At 44.0% G+C, this 13612-nt stretch overlaps 1 protein-coding gene across 4 annotated transcripts in view; it reads right to left on the reverse strand.

The window, feature by feature from the left end:
• acp2 (acid phosphatase 2, lysosomal) overlaps positions 1–13612 on the reverse strand; it is a 63312-nt gene that overhangs the window by 41061 nt on the left and 8639 nt on the right. Inside the window, exon 1 of one of the 4 annotated variants that reach the window (XM_069895038.1) lies at positions 2530–2550. The exons of the other annotated variants lie outside the window; for them this stretch is intronic. Within the exon in view, the coding sequence (XP_069751139.1) occupies positions 2530–2532 (3 nt within the window). The 5' untranslated portion in view covers positions 2533–2550. Of the gene's footprint in view, positions 1–2529; positions 2551–13612 lie in introns of those variants that run through there. 4 annotated transcript variants of the gene reach the window in all.

A 13612-nucleotide genomic window follows, 5' to 3' on the forward strand; every position in this document is an offset into this window, starting at 1 on the left:
CTTGGCTAGATTTGTCACTTTTTTTGTGGCTTTTCCATTACAAAATGTTTCGAGCATCTGATGATGAAAAACATTGAAGCACAACATCTCCTGGAGAAGCTGGGTCCATGTCAATTTCCCTAAAGAAGAAACCATTCCACAGACGATGCTATTGCCTCGTCGCTTCACTCCATCCTGGCCCACCTGGAGAATGATGCCTCATTCGCCAGGCTACTGTTTATTGACTTCAGCTCGGCGTTTAAAATGATTATTCCCCAGAGGCTGGTGGAGAAGTTGTCTGTAGCTTCCCTCTCTGTAGCTGGATCCTGGACTTCCTAACTAAAAAAATACAGTCTGTCCAGGTCAGTAGCAGAACATCGAGTATCGTCACGCTGAACACTGGTGCACCGCAGGGCTGTGTGCTCAGCCCACTCCTGTTCACACTACTGACCCACGACTCCATTGCCAGTTCCAGCTCCATCAGTGTTATCAGATGACACAGCAGTCATTGGCCTCATCATCAAAAACGATGAGTCGCACTACAGAGAAGTGAAAAATCTCGTAATATGATGCAAGAGTAACAACTCGAACTTCAACATGGACAAGATGAAGGAGATTGATGGTGGACTTCAGGAGAACCAGGAATGACCACTCTCCACTACATATCAAAAAATCTGTAGTGGAGTGAGTGAGGAGTACCAAGTTCCTTGGAGTTCACTTAACTAGTGACCTATCGTAGTCACTCAACATCTTCTCACTTGTCAGGAATGTGGAAAAGTAACTGTATTTTCTGTAAAAACTGAAATGGGCAAAGCCACTGCCCACCATTATGTGTCAATCTTCTATAGAAGCTCTATCAAGAGTGTCCTGGCCGGCTACATCACAGTGTGGTACTTTTGCTGCAGAGAAATGTATCAGTGGTCAATCCAGAAAACCACCCCAATCGACATGATGTACCAGGATACATTAAAGGAACTACTCACACTAACCATCCGAGACTCTCATTTGTACAAACCAATATTAATTAATTTATTTTTATAGTTAAAATATTTGTCCTGCATATGTATTGTTTGCCTGAATGTGTGTTATGTCTGGTTGTGTGTTATGTCTGGTTGTGTGTTATGTCTGGTTGTGTGTTATGTCTGGTTGTGTGTTATGTCTGGTTGTGTGTTTGCATATTTTGCACCAAGGACTGTTAGAATGCTCTTCTGTCAGGTTGACAATCAGATGACAATAAATTTGATTTCTGTGTTCCTGGGCACTTGAGTTTCCAAACCAGGCCACGATGCAACCAGTCAGTGTGTTTTCCACAGAACACCTGTAGAGGTTTGAAGGCATGCCAAATCCCCTCAGGCTTCTTAGAAAGTAGAGGCATTGTTGTGCCTTCTTCATGGATGCCTCAATAATGCTGGCTCCAGAAGAGGTCATCCAATATTTGGATGCCCTGGAACTTCAAGGAACTAGCCCTCTCCTTTGCCATTCCATCAATGAAGACAGGTGGGTGGTCACTCAACTTCCCCTTTCCAAAGTAAAACTACTGATGTTGACAACAAGGATATAATTCTGGCACCAGACAACCAGATTTTCAACCTCAATCTTAAATTCTGACTCATCCCATTTGGCCAACAACTGTGGTGTCATCAGTGAATGCATAGACTGTGTTGAAGAAGAATTTGACTACACAATCATGAGTACAGAGGAAGTAGAGCAGGGACCGAAGCACACAGCCCGTGTTGATGGTCTGCAAGAAGGTGATGCTGCTATTTTGCATTGATTGGGGTTTGTTAATGAAGAAATCACTGATCCAGCTGCAGAGGAACTAACAGTTCCAGATCCTTGAGTTTTAAGCTTTTTAAACTCTCTCACTACATTTGACAATAAACATTTCAATTTCGTCAACAAGGTCAGCTCTACAAATGTGTACAGAGTCAAATCTTTCAGATAAGGGATCCCAGGGAGGGTGTTGATTGAAGTGAACAAGCTCTGCACTCACTTTGGTCCCAGAACCCTGTAAACTTCCAAGAGATTGCAATGACTCTGGAGTCTTGCCTTTAAACTAATGAGCCTTTCCTCTCTCCCTCCCTCCCTCTCTCTCTCTCTCCTCCCCCCCCCCCCCCATTCATGTAAACTATTTTCAAAGTGATTACAGTCAAAGCATAACACTTCTGTAATTCTGCAGTGAGACATGACTTCTTCAAAGTGATCTCAATGTTGCCAATCTCTTTTACCGGTTCCTCATAAGAACACTCGTTGCCTTCGATATTTTATTCTGCAAGTCCCTGATGGTATAATCTGGGCCAACCAACTAGCCAGAGCATTCATAGACATTTTCAATTTCTCACTGCCGCATTCGCAGATTTCCACTTGCTTCAAAAGGTTATCAACATCCTGGTTCCCAAGAAGATCAGGGTGAGCTGCCTCAACAACTATCACCCAGTAGCGCTGGATGTTTATCAACATCTATTGTGATGAAATTCTTTATAGAGTTTAATCATGGCCAGAATTAACACATACTTAAGTAAAGGTCTGGACCCTCTGCAATTCACCTACCATCACAATCGCTCCGCAGCAGACACAATATCAGCCCTGGATCAGATCAAAAACAGTAACAGTTGCTCTTCATCGACTACAGCTCAGCCTTCAACATTATTACTCCCTCCGTGCTGGCCGACAAGCTCCAAATCCTGGGCCTCTGCACCCTGCTCTGCAACTGGATCCTTGACTTCCTCATTGGAAGACCACAGTCAGTACGAAGTGGAAACAACAACTACTCCTCACTGACGATCAAACCGGTGCACCTCAAGGATGCGTGCTTAGCCCACAGCTCTACCCACTGTACACCCTTGATTGCGTGGTTGGGCACTTCTCAGGTTTTGGATTCAAGCCCTACCTTTGGATTTGGGAACATGTAGTGCAGTGGTGAGGAACAGCTGCATTGTCTGCTTATAGAGTAAGAGGAGCTTGCATGTCCCTTCAATTTCGTGCTCCATAATTCAGCAAAGTTATGCCTGATCCTTGTGCATTTCCCCCAATCTCCATAGCCTTCCCACTCCCTTAACATTCAAAGTTTCGCAACTTGCACTCTAAAATACACTCAACCAAGGAGCTCTGTCAGACATCAGGAGTGAGATTGTACACCTTTGGAAGATAATTCCCCTTCCCAGAACGTACTGTCCAGAGATTGTGCCCAGGGTCCAGCCAGAGAAATCAGCATTTCATCCTTCCTCTCAGACACCTTTTGCTCTCTTCGTTGTCAGTGAATGTCACCCAATCTTGCTCTCTCAATTTCCTCATCCCGTAAATCATTCTGGTGAATATCTTCTGCAATGACACACAGACAAATATCCTTGCCTAGGATTTTAAAGTTTTAAATTTAATTTTTTTTTAAATGTAGACATACAGCACAGTAACCAGCCCTTCAGGCTAATGAGCCCATGCTGCCCAATTATATCCAATTGACCTACACCCAGAACGTTTCTGAAGGGTGGGAGGAAACTGAAGCACCTGGAGGAAACCCACACAGACACGGGGAGAGCCTACACACTCCTTACAGACCCCACAAGATTGTTAGAGCTGGTGCTCTAACAGCATTGTGCCAACCGCTATGCTAACCATGTCACTGTAGTGGAATTTTGTCTGACTTGTACAGATTTTTTACAGCACTAAACAACTAAAAAAGTCTTTAACCTGGAGTGCAATCTGGAATTGGTGCTGAAATGGAGATGGTGGAGAGTCTCAAGTTCTTAGGAGGACCCATCAACAACCATCCACCCTGTTCTTGATGTTACAATGAAGGAAACACACCAGAGACCTCTTGCTTAGAAGACGGGAGGAGACAATATTCAGTGACCCTACTTGAAGTTAAGAGGAGGTGCACAGAATGATTCTGGGAACGAAAGGGTTATTATATGAGGTCCATTTGACACCTCTTGGCCTGAATTCATTGGAAGTTAGCAGAAAGAGCTAGGGAATCTGATTGATATATTTTGAATGTTGAAAGGTGTGGACAGAGCAGATGGAGAAAGGTTGTTTCCCCTGATGGGAGAGTCTAAGACAAAAGGGCATTCAAGATTGAAGGGTGTCTGCTTAGAACAATGAAGGAAACACACCAGAGACCTCTTGCTTAGAAGGATGAGGGAATTCAGCATTTACCCCGAGTTCTTTTTCCAATGTTTACAGATGCCCCATTTTAAAGTATCCTGTCTGGGTGCATCGCAGCCGAGTATGGGAACTTCTCTGTCCAAGGCGGAAAGAAACTGCGGAGTGGTAGACACAGCTCAGAACATCAAACGAACCAACCTCCCTGCCATGGACTCTTGTCTGCAGCCCCACTGTCTTGGGAGAGATGTTAAAATATTAAAGGATCCATCCAACCCCTCCTCCCATACTCTCTTCTACACCCTTCTGTAAGGCAGAAAATGCATGCACTTGTGAACATAAACTTCCAGAATCAAGATCAGTTTCTTTCCTGCTTGAATGGATCTCACACTGGCAAAAGATGATGCCTTTGCACTGTCTTTCATAAGTGCACTGCTCGATGTTTTTGTAATCTCTCCCTCCATACCATGGACCTTTTGACTATTGTTATGCGGCTCTGCACTTATTTGTCTATATATTAGTACAGTAACCAGAGTGGATATTGAGATGCTATTACAGCACCAGTGACCTGGGTTTGAATGCACCAATGCCTGTGAGGAGATTCTATGTTCTCCCCGTGACCGCGTGGATTTTCTCTGGGTGCTCTGGTTTCATCACACCCTCCAAAGCTAACGGGGGTTTGAGGTTAATTGGGATTATTGGGTGGCACCGACTCATTGGCTAGAAGGGCTTGTTACTGTGCTATTTTGTCTAAATTTAAATCTTGCTTTAGTTTCGTGCACATGGCCATTTGGCAAGTTATCAGGAGGAAACAGAAAACCTCAATGTTTCTTCAATGCTTGTTTCAGCATTTCCAGCATAAATCATTTGACAGTCACTTGACAGTCACATGCCAAACGTCTCTGTGCTTCAAAGGCCACTCACACAAAGGTCGGATTTCTGCAGGCTGTTAGACATCTCCATGGAGACAGTTTTCACAAGCGGTAAACCGTTCCACTACACCTCAGACCCTTCAACTAGACTTCACCTATGAACTGAAACTTGGAACAATCAGCAATGGGTTTATCCGTGCTTATCCCACCAGCTGCCCAGTTCCAATGGGATCTTTAGGTCAGATTTCACAACCGCGACAGGGAAGACCGGAGGAGACAATATTCAGTGACCCTACTTGAAGTTAAGAGGAGGTGCGCAGAATGATTCTGGGAACGAAAGGGTTATCATATGAGGTCCATTTGACACCTCTTGGCCTGAATTCATTGGAAGTTAGCAGAAAGAGCTAGGGAATCAGATTGATATATTTTGAATGTTGAAAGGTATGGACAGAGCAGATGGAGAAAGGTTGTTTCCCCTGTTAGGAATTAAAGTACCTTTAAAGAAATTGCTCGAGACAAAAATTGAGAACAAAGAACATTTATTACTACAACAATGCAAAGTTGGGTGCTTCCCCTTACCCTGGGAATACACACACATACTGGGGCTCACCCAACTTTTATACAGTCAATTTCAGTATCAGAATGCCCTCCCCCTTACATTCTTCTGCCCCCTGGATGGGTTTGGCATAGGTAATTCTTCCTGCCTACGTGCAGTTTCAGTACACTTGGAGGACCAGGGGGGGGTATCCTGTCGGTGTCCCTTCATGTCATTGTCCTTATTCACACCTTCCTGATTCTCGGGGCTACAGTCTCTTGATATGCAGAGTTGACTCATTCTATCTAGGGTTGGCTAATTTCATATGTATAAATCTGTGTATGGTTAGCTAATTAGAAATGTATGACTTGGTACTTCTGTCCAGGGCTAGGAGACCCTTATCTGATCCAGACTACCTCAACTTCCTACATTCTATTGTACCTTACCATTCCTTATCTTAGTCCTATGGTCTTGTCACAAAGACTAGAAGATTCTTATGTTAATCGTGCTGACTCTGCTTTCCTGCATCCTAAGCCCCAAGCTTATCCTGTTTGAACTGGTTTCAGCCATTTTACTGATGAACTTTAGTTTCTTCCATGTTCATAATTTTAGGTCAATTTTCCCATCTCTCACAATCCTCACTTTTCTTTTAGATCAGTAATACTGATCTTTCACCATGATCAGTGTTACTGATCTTTGGTTACTAGTGTCAGTGTGACTGATCCCCCCCCCCCCTCTCCTCACTTTTCTTTTAGATCAGTAACACTGATCTTTCAAGTGTAAGGTGTAGTTTTACCCAGCTGGTCAATAACCGAATTGTAATGTCTGTGTAAAGTCTTTAGGTAGGGGAGCACCATGAAGGTCAGGGGAGTGAGTCCAGCTGCTTATTAGGGTTTGGAGTATCAGGCTCCAGTTCTCAGTAAAGAGTCTAGTCCACCACCATAGACCAGTTCGCAGGTTTATTTCTCCATTAAGCTGAATCCAGTTGCGCAGGATTTACCTCCGTGATTATTTACAATGTAACTTCCGCACTACCGGATTTAAATATAAACCTGATGAATGGGGGAAAGTTATCATGAATTAAATAACAGCGGCAATACAGAGAAATTGTGCTGAGGCATTAATTTCACTCCGGAGGAAAATGCACCAGAGAAATGAATGATTAAACTTATAGGAATCCCCATAGGAATCCCCAGAGGTATCTTTATTCTCCAGAGGTGGGTGATCTTTAAACTCACGGACCTTGACTGCTGAATGTGTAGAAGAAATGTATTAAATGTGTTGATAGGGCTCCATACCTCTAACTGCAAGACAAGAGCCTGAAGCCTCAATTTCAAGTGCCACAGTGCACTTAAAGGGACATGCACACTCCCCCTTCAACTGGCTGATCCAGCCACTTTACACATCAGATCCTTTCTTTATCTCACATACACTTAAAGTTAAGATGTATAGAACTCACCCTATTTGCGCAAACATTTCTCCCTGCAAATGTTATAACATCACTATTCTCAGGTAGTCCCTGTGCAAAATCACATTTGAATACAATTTATTTCATAAATTGGAATTAACTGGTAGTTAAATTCGCTAATTCTTCAGTATTGAAAAATGATCCTTTATGACATTTAAATTTTAGCATGAATTTTAATCAATATTGGTCAGTGACTGAAGTGGGAAGTCGTGATTTATGAAATTATCTCTGGTCTCTACTCTCCCACTCCCTGCACTTCTCCCAACATTCAGGAGCTGGCACACAGTCCCTGCCTTTTCCATGTTACTCATCTACTATTACTTTAACTGCTTGCATCAAAATGTTAGCCTTTGCTTTCTGCTTATCCTCAGATGTCTGGACAAATGCTTTTTGTGTGATCTGTAGAAGCTGGGTTATTCCCTGCTCATGCCAATTTTCTGTCTTTTGTAATTTTCTCTTAATGTCTGGGGCTGAGTTGGTAACAAAACCTGTTAGTACCAATTGTTCCCCTGCTGGGGATTCTATGTCGAGACCCCCATATTGTATATATATTTGGTCCCAAAAATTGGTCTAACTGTTCAGCACATCCCTGGGGATCTTCTATCAGGGAGGTCAGTTCTTTCTTAAAGTTACACACTTCAGTACTGGTCAGGGGCACATTTACGAAACCGAGACCCTCTCCCATGGGAACTTCCCACAGTGGTCTCATCCAATTGGTTTCTAGCTTATTAGGTCTGGGTTCCTGCTCCCTGGGAAATGAATCAAAGGGTTCTGCCCTTTCTTCCTGAAGAGTCTCACGCTGTTCTGAATTAAAGTTACCTCTCCCTCCTGCCAACAGAGGTGGTAATCGAGTGCTTTGTGAGCAAGTTATCATACCACTCCTGCTCTCTTCTCTCTTCTCTAGTGGTGGGGGAGGTGGGGAAGGTGCAGAAGGGTAGGTCATAGGAGGGGAAGGAAAGATAGGAGCCGGCATAGGAGGAACATAGGGTGGAGGGAGGGAATGTAACACATCCCAACCCTGTGATTCAGGGACAAGAGGTTCCTCCTCTCTCTTATCCCTGGATTCTTTCTCATTCAAAACCAGCTGTTCAATGGATCCCTTGAGCCAGCAGGCTGCATATTCCCTGCTCTCAACATTGTCTGGCTGGTTTTGATAGAGCCATAAGTTCAAAGCTTCACACATCCATTCATCCTCGGATCCGAATTTTGGCCAGTACACGGAGCTCCCTTTAACCGGGTATCCCACCCATTCATTACAACAATACCTGACCGTCGTCAGTTTGTCTTTACCGCGGGTCTTTCCTGTGCCCCACTCAGATAACATCATCCCAAGCGGGCTGTACGTAGCTATCTGGTGGTCACGTCCTGTGTCAGGACTCTCATCTCTACTGCCCGCTATTCCCATACTTAGGAACAAGTAAAATACTCTTACCGAGTTCTGGCAGTACTGCTCTAGCGCGCGTCCTTCCGCCGTTTGTTCTCAATGCCTCTTCTCGGATATCACTCGCTTCTTCCACTGACCAGCCACCCGTCGCCCGTGAGTCCAGCTGAATCAGCCGGGGTGCACCTACTCTCGTCGTCGGGGTACTCTGTCAGTGGAGGGAGTGTGATCCCGGACGAGCCCCCATTTGTTAGGAATTAAAGTACCTTTAAAGAAATTGCTCGAGACAAAAATTGAGAACAAAGAACATTTATTACTACAACAATGCAAAGTTGGGTGCTTCCCCTTACCCTGGGAATACACACACATACTGGGGCTCACCCAACTTTTATACAGTTGATTTCAGTGTAGGAATACCCTCCCCCTTACATTCTTCTGCCTCCTGCTGGAGAGGTTTGGCATTAGGCAATCCTGCCTGCCTACGTGCAATTTCAGTACACTTGGAGGACCAGGGGGGGGTATCCTGTCGGTGTCCCTTCATGTCATTGTCCTTATTCACACCTTCCTGATTCTCGGGGCTACAGTCTCTTGATATGCAGAGTTGACTCATTCTATCTAGGGTTGGCTAATTTCATATGTATAAATCTGTGTATGGTTAGCTAATTAGAAATGTATGACTTGGTACTTCTGTCCAGGGCTAGGAGACCCTTATCTGATCCAGACTACCTCAACTTCCTACATTCTATTGTACCTTACCATTCCTTATCTTAGTCCTATGGTCTTGTCACAAAGACTAGAAGATTCTTATGTTAATCGTGCTGACTCTGCTTTCCTGCATCCTAAGCCCCAAGCTTATCCTGTTTGAACTGGTTTCAGCCATTTTACTGATGAACTTTAGTTTCTTCCATGTTCATAATTTTAGGTCAATTTTCCCATCTCTCACACCCCTGATGGGAGAGTCTAAGACAAAAGGGCATTCAAGATTGAAGGGTGTCTGCTTAGAACAGAGATGCAGAGGAATTTATTCAGCCAGAGGGTGGTAAATCTGAGGAATTTGTTAACCATGTCATTGGGTGGATTTAAGACAGAGATTGCTAGGTTCTTGATTAGACAGAGCATCATAGGTTATGGGGAGAAGACCAGGCAGTGGGGCTGCATGGGAAAATTGATCATTTCACAATTGAATGGTGGGGTAGACTCAATGGGCTGAACAGCCTATTTTTGCTCCTATGTCTTGTGGTCTTACGGAAACCATGTTTGACAATTCTGCCAGAGATTGTAACAAACCATTTAGGTAAAGAGGAGCTATTTGTATTTGCACTTTGTAAAGGTCTTTCAAAGAGCAGGATGGTTAACGCAATGCTACTGCTCGGGTCTGGGGTTCAATTCCTGAGCTGTCTGTAAGGAGTTTGTATGTCTGTGTGGATTTCCTCCAAGTGCTCCAGTTTCCTCCCACCGTTCGAAATGTACCGGGGGAAGTAGGTCAATTGGGCGTAATTGGGCTGCAGCCTAATTTTTTTTAAATTAGAAGTAAGAAATCATTCACCATACTTAGAATGAACCATTTCCAATCTACAGACCGAGGATTGGCCAAAAATTAGAGAGGAAGAATAAAGGATCGATTTTTGAGTTAGGAAGCTATGGCCAATGGTATCATAAGGATCAGTCTTACTGACCTCAAGTGTTCACAATCTATAATTAATAAATAGGTTGGAGGGCAGATGTGTTACAAGTCCAAGATAACTGATAATACCTAACTAGCTAGCAGAATGGGTTATCTGAAAGATGCAGAGAGGCTTCATGCAGACACAGAAAGGTCAAAAGCAAATGACATAAAACTGCAAAGAAATCTACAGAGTACCTTAGAGAAAAATATAGAAAGGTATCCACGTTCAAAGAAAGCATTCTTTTATGTAAATCCTAGAATTTTAACATACAGGTACAAAAAGCAACTATAAAGGTTTATTACATACAAATTCACACGCGAGAGGCATTTCTGGACATCTGGTCTCCTACTTTTTTTCTGTAAATTCAGAGATGCCACACGGTAACAGGGCCTATGGCTCCCAAGCCCTTGCTATCCAATTACACTTGATCAGTTAACTGACTACTCCCATAGGCCTTTGAAATGCAAAAGAAAACTGGTACACCTGGAGAAAATCCAAGGAGAGCACATAAACTCCTTACAAACAGTGACAGATTCTAACCAACGTCACTGGCACTGTAAGCGTGCGGCACTGGCCGCGCCTCACTGACCCCGCCGCACTGACCACACTGCACATCGTGGGTTGCATTGCAAATTGGATTACTAGGTTGGCCAGTTTGGCAAACAAAAAATAAATCCATAGACTGGGCCTATACTCTTGATCAGGTGGGTCTTTCTCCTGATTGGGATATGGAGAACCAGAGTTCATTGTATTAAAATAAAGGGACAGACATTCAGGTCAGATGAGAAGTTTCTTCACTCAGAGGGCAGTAAATCTCTAGAATTCTCAGAAGCGCCAAACGTTCAGACACTAAATATATTCAAGGCAGAATATACTCAGTGACTAACCTTTCACCATATCTATTTGTTATATCTTTAATGTAAAAAGTAGAGCAGATAAAAAAAAACCACGTTCTTTGAGGAAAGAACAGACATCACATCAAGAAATGATCAAGAATTATCTCAGAATTGGCTGGCCCTTAAAAGATGGAGAGCAGCGGTAGAATGGTATCATTCTGGATGGAGGTAATGCAGACTGGGAGATCATTTGAGCACCTTTGCTGTAACAGCAAAGACTTCTCAGTCCCCAACCATTTTAATTCCACACACTGACATCTGTCCAAGGCCTCACGTACTGCTAAATCGAGATCACCCTTAAATTGGAGGAGCAGCACCTTATTACATCTTGGCAGTCTCCAACCAGACAACATGAATATCAAGTTTGCCATTTTCTGTTAGCCCCACCCCCCTACACCCCAGTCTCTCTCTTTCCCTACCTCACTATCTCCTTACTTCCAGCTCCTATCTTCTCCCCACCCAGCAACCAGGGAGCTATTTTTCTCAGCCCTCTCTCCTATCACTTCTCAGCTTCTTTCTCTTCTACCCTTCCACCTATATCCACCTCTTACTTCTTCTAGATGAATCTTTCACAAATCTCTTCATCACAACTGCATCCTGTTAGGATGTTACAGAAGTGATACAGACAGAAGTTGTTAGCCCTGTGAGCCATCTAGAAGCTTGGGCAAATACTGACAAGTAAACCAGATCTTTTTAAAGATGCGCCGTGGAAAGTATCCTCCCAAGTTGCACTGTAGCTCGATGCAGGAACCGTTCTGCCCAAGGCCGCAAGAAACTGCAGAGAGCTGTAAGCTCAACTCGAGTCATCACAAAAACTAACCTCCCCTCCATCGATGATACCTTCACCTCATGACAACACATACAACCCTGAGAATTTTTTCCTGCAGGCGCGGTAGAATTTCTAATTGGTAGGGCAAAAACTGTACAAAAAGATACATTTACAAAAGAGAGAAATGTAAACAAACAGTCTGTGCAATGCAGAAAATAAATATACAATGGTTTTAATAAAAAGTAATGAGCGAGGCAAGAGCCCTTCAATGAGTCCCTGATTGGGTTTGTTGTTGAGGCGTCTGATGGTGGAGGGGGAGCAGCTGTTCCTGAACCTGGTGGTGTGTGTCTTGTGGCACCTATTCCTCTTTCCTGATGGCAGCACCAAGAATAGAGTCATCCTGGGTGGTGTAGATCCTTGAGGATTACTGCTGCTCACTGACAGCAACGTTCCGTGTAGATTTTCTCAATGGTGGGGAGGGTTTTGCTCGTGATGTTCTGGACTGTGTCCACTACCTTTTACAGGGCTTTCTACTTAGCAGTATCAATGTTCCTATACCAGGCCAAGCTCCAGCCAGTGAGCACACTTTCCACGAACATATCTGTGGAAGTTTGCCAAGGTTTTCGATGCCATACCAACCCTCCTCAAACTCCTTTGGAAGTAGAGATGCTGATCTGCTTTCTTCACGATGACATTCATGCGTTGGGTCCAGGAAAGGTCCTCTAAGATAGCGACTCCCAGGAATTTAAATTTGCTCACCCTCTCCACCTCTGATCACTGTTCCCCCACCCCCCCCACCCCCCACCCCATCCCCTAAAGTCTACAATCCATTTCTTGGTTTTGGTGACATTGAGTGTGAGGTAGTTGCCGGTGCACCATTCAGCCGAGTTCTCCCTCTCCTTCCTGTGTGCTGATTCATCAACCTTTTATTTTTAACTACAGCCCACTACTGTGATATTGTCACCAAATTTGTAGATGGTGTTATTGTTGTACTGAGCCATAGTCATGGGTGTATAGAGAGTAGAGCAGGGGCTAAGAACACAGCCCTGTGGTGCTCTGATACTGTTGGAGATTGTGGAGGAGAGCAGCCAGCATATTAAAGGACAGTATCATCTCCCCCCTCCCTTTGTGCAGAAGATACCGGTGCTTGAAAACACCTTAAATCTGGTGGTGTGTATTATCAGACAATTGAATAAACCTCCCATTAGTTCAAGATGATGCCTGGCCCTTTTCCACTTCTGTCTTATGTGACACATACCTTTCTATTTTATTGAACCACTGTTTTAATGAGAACTGAGAATTCCTTATATACACAAGGAAGGACTCTAGCCCAAAACATGGGTTCTGTATTTTTACCTTTGCCATATAAAGGACATGGCTTGACCTGCTGAGTTTCTCCAGCTTTGTGTTTTTACTTCAACCATGATGTCTGCAGACTTGTCTGTTTCATTTCTTACACCAAACCTTTTACTTTCTGCAGCCAAACAAGTGGCCAATCAATAGTACAAACCCATTTTTGGAGGTCCTGGACTAGTTTATGGTGAGAGTTTGGGTAGCCCAGGGAGGCTCAAGATGCTGTTGGAGAAAACACTGCCCTTGAACGAAGAGTTGCTGGACTTCAGGCTTCTGCCTGAAGCTAGCAGTGAGAAGAGATTGTGACCAATGTTGCCTGCCTTCTGGAGGCAGCGCCTCGTATTGATCTCAGAGATGGAAGGCCAGTATCCATGATACACTTGGTTAGATTTGCATTCCTGAGCAAAATTGCCTTCACAGTTGCCTCGGTGTGCTGGCTCCAGGAGAGGAACTTCAAGGGTGCTAACCCTCCCCACTGCCATCCCATCAAAGATGACAGGTACATGGCCCCTCAGCCTCCCCTTCCTTAAGTCCACAGTAGCAGCAAGATTGTTGTTCTGGCACACCACCACCAGATTTTCAAACTCTAGCCTA

This window comes from Narcine bancroftii, chromosome 1, assembly GCF_036971445.1.
Source record: "Narcine bancroftii isolate sNarBan1 chromosome 1, sNarBan1.hap1, whole genome shotgun sequence".
In the NCBI taxonomy this organism is placed as follows: Eukaryota; Metazoa; Chordata; class Chondrichthyes; order Torpediniformes; family Narcinidae; genus Narcine; species Narcine bancroftii.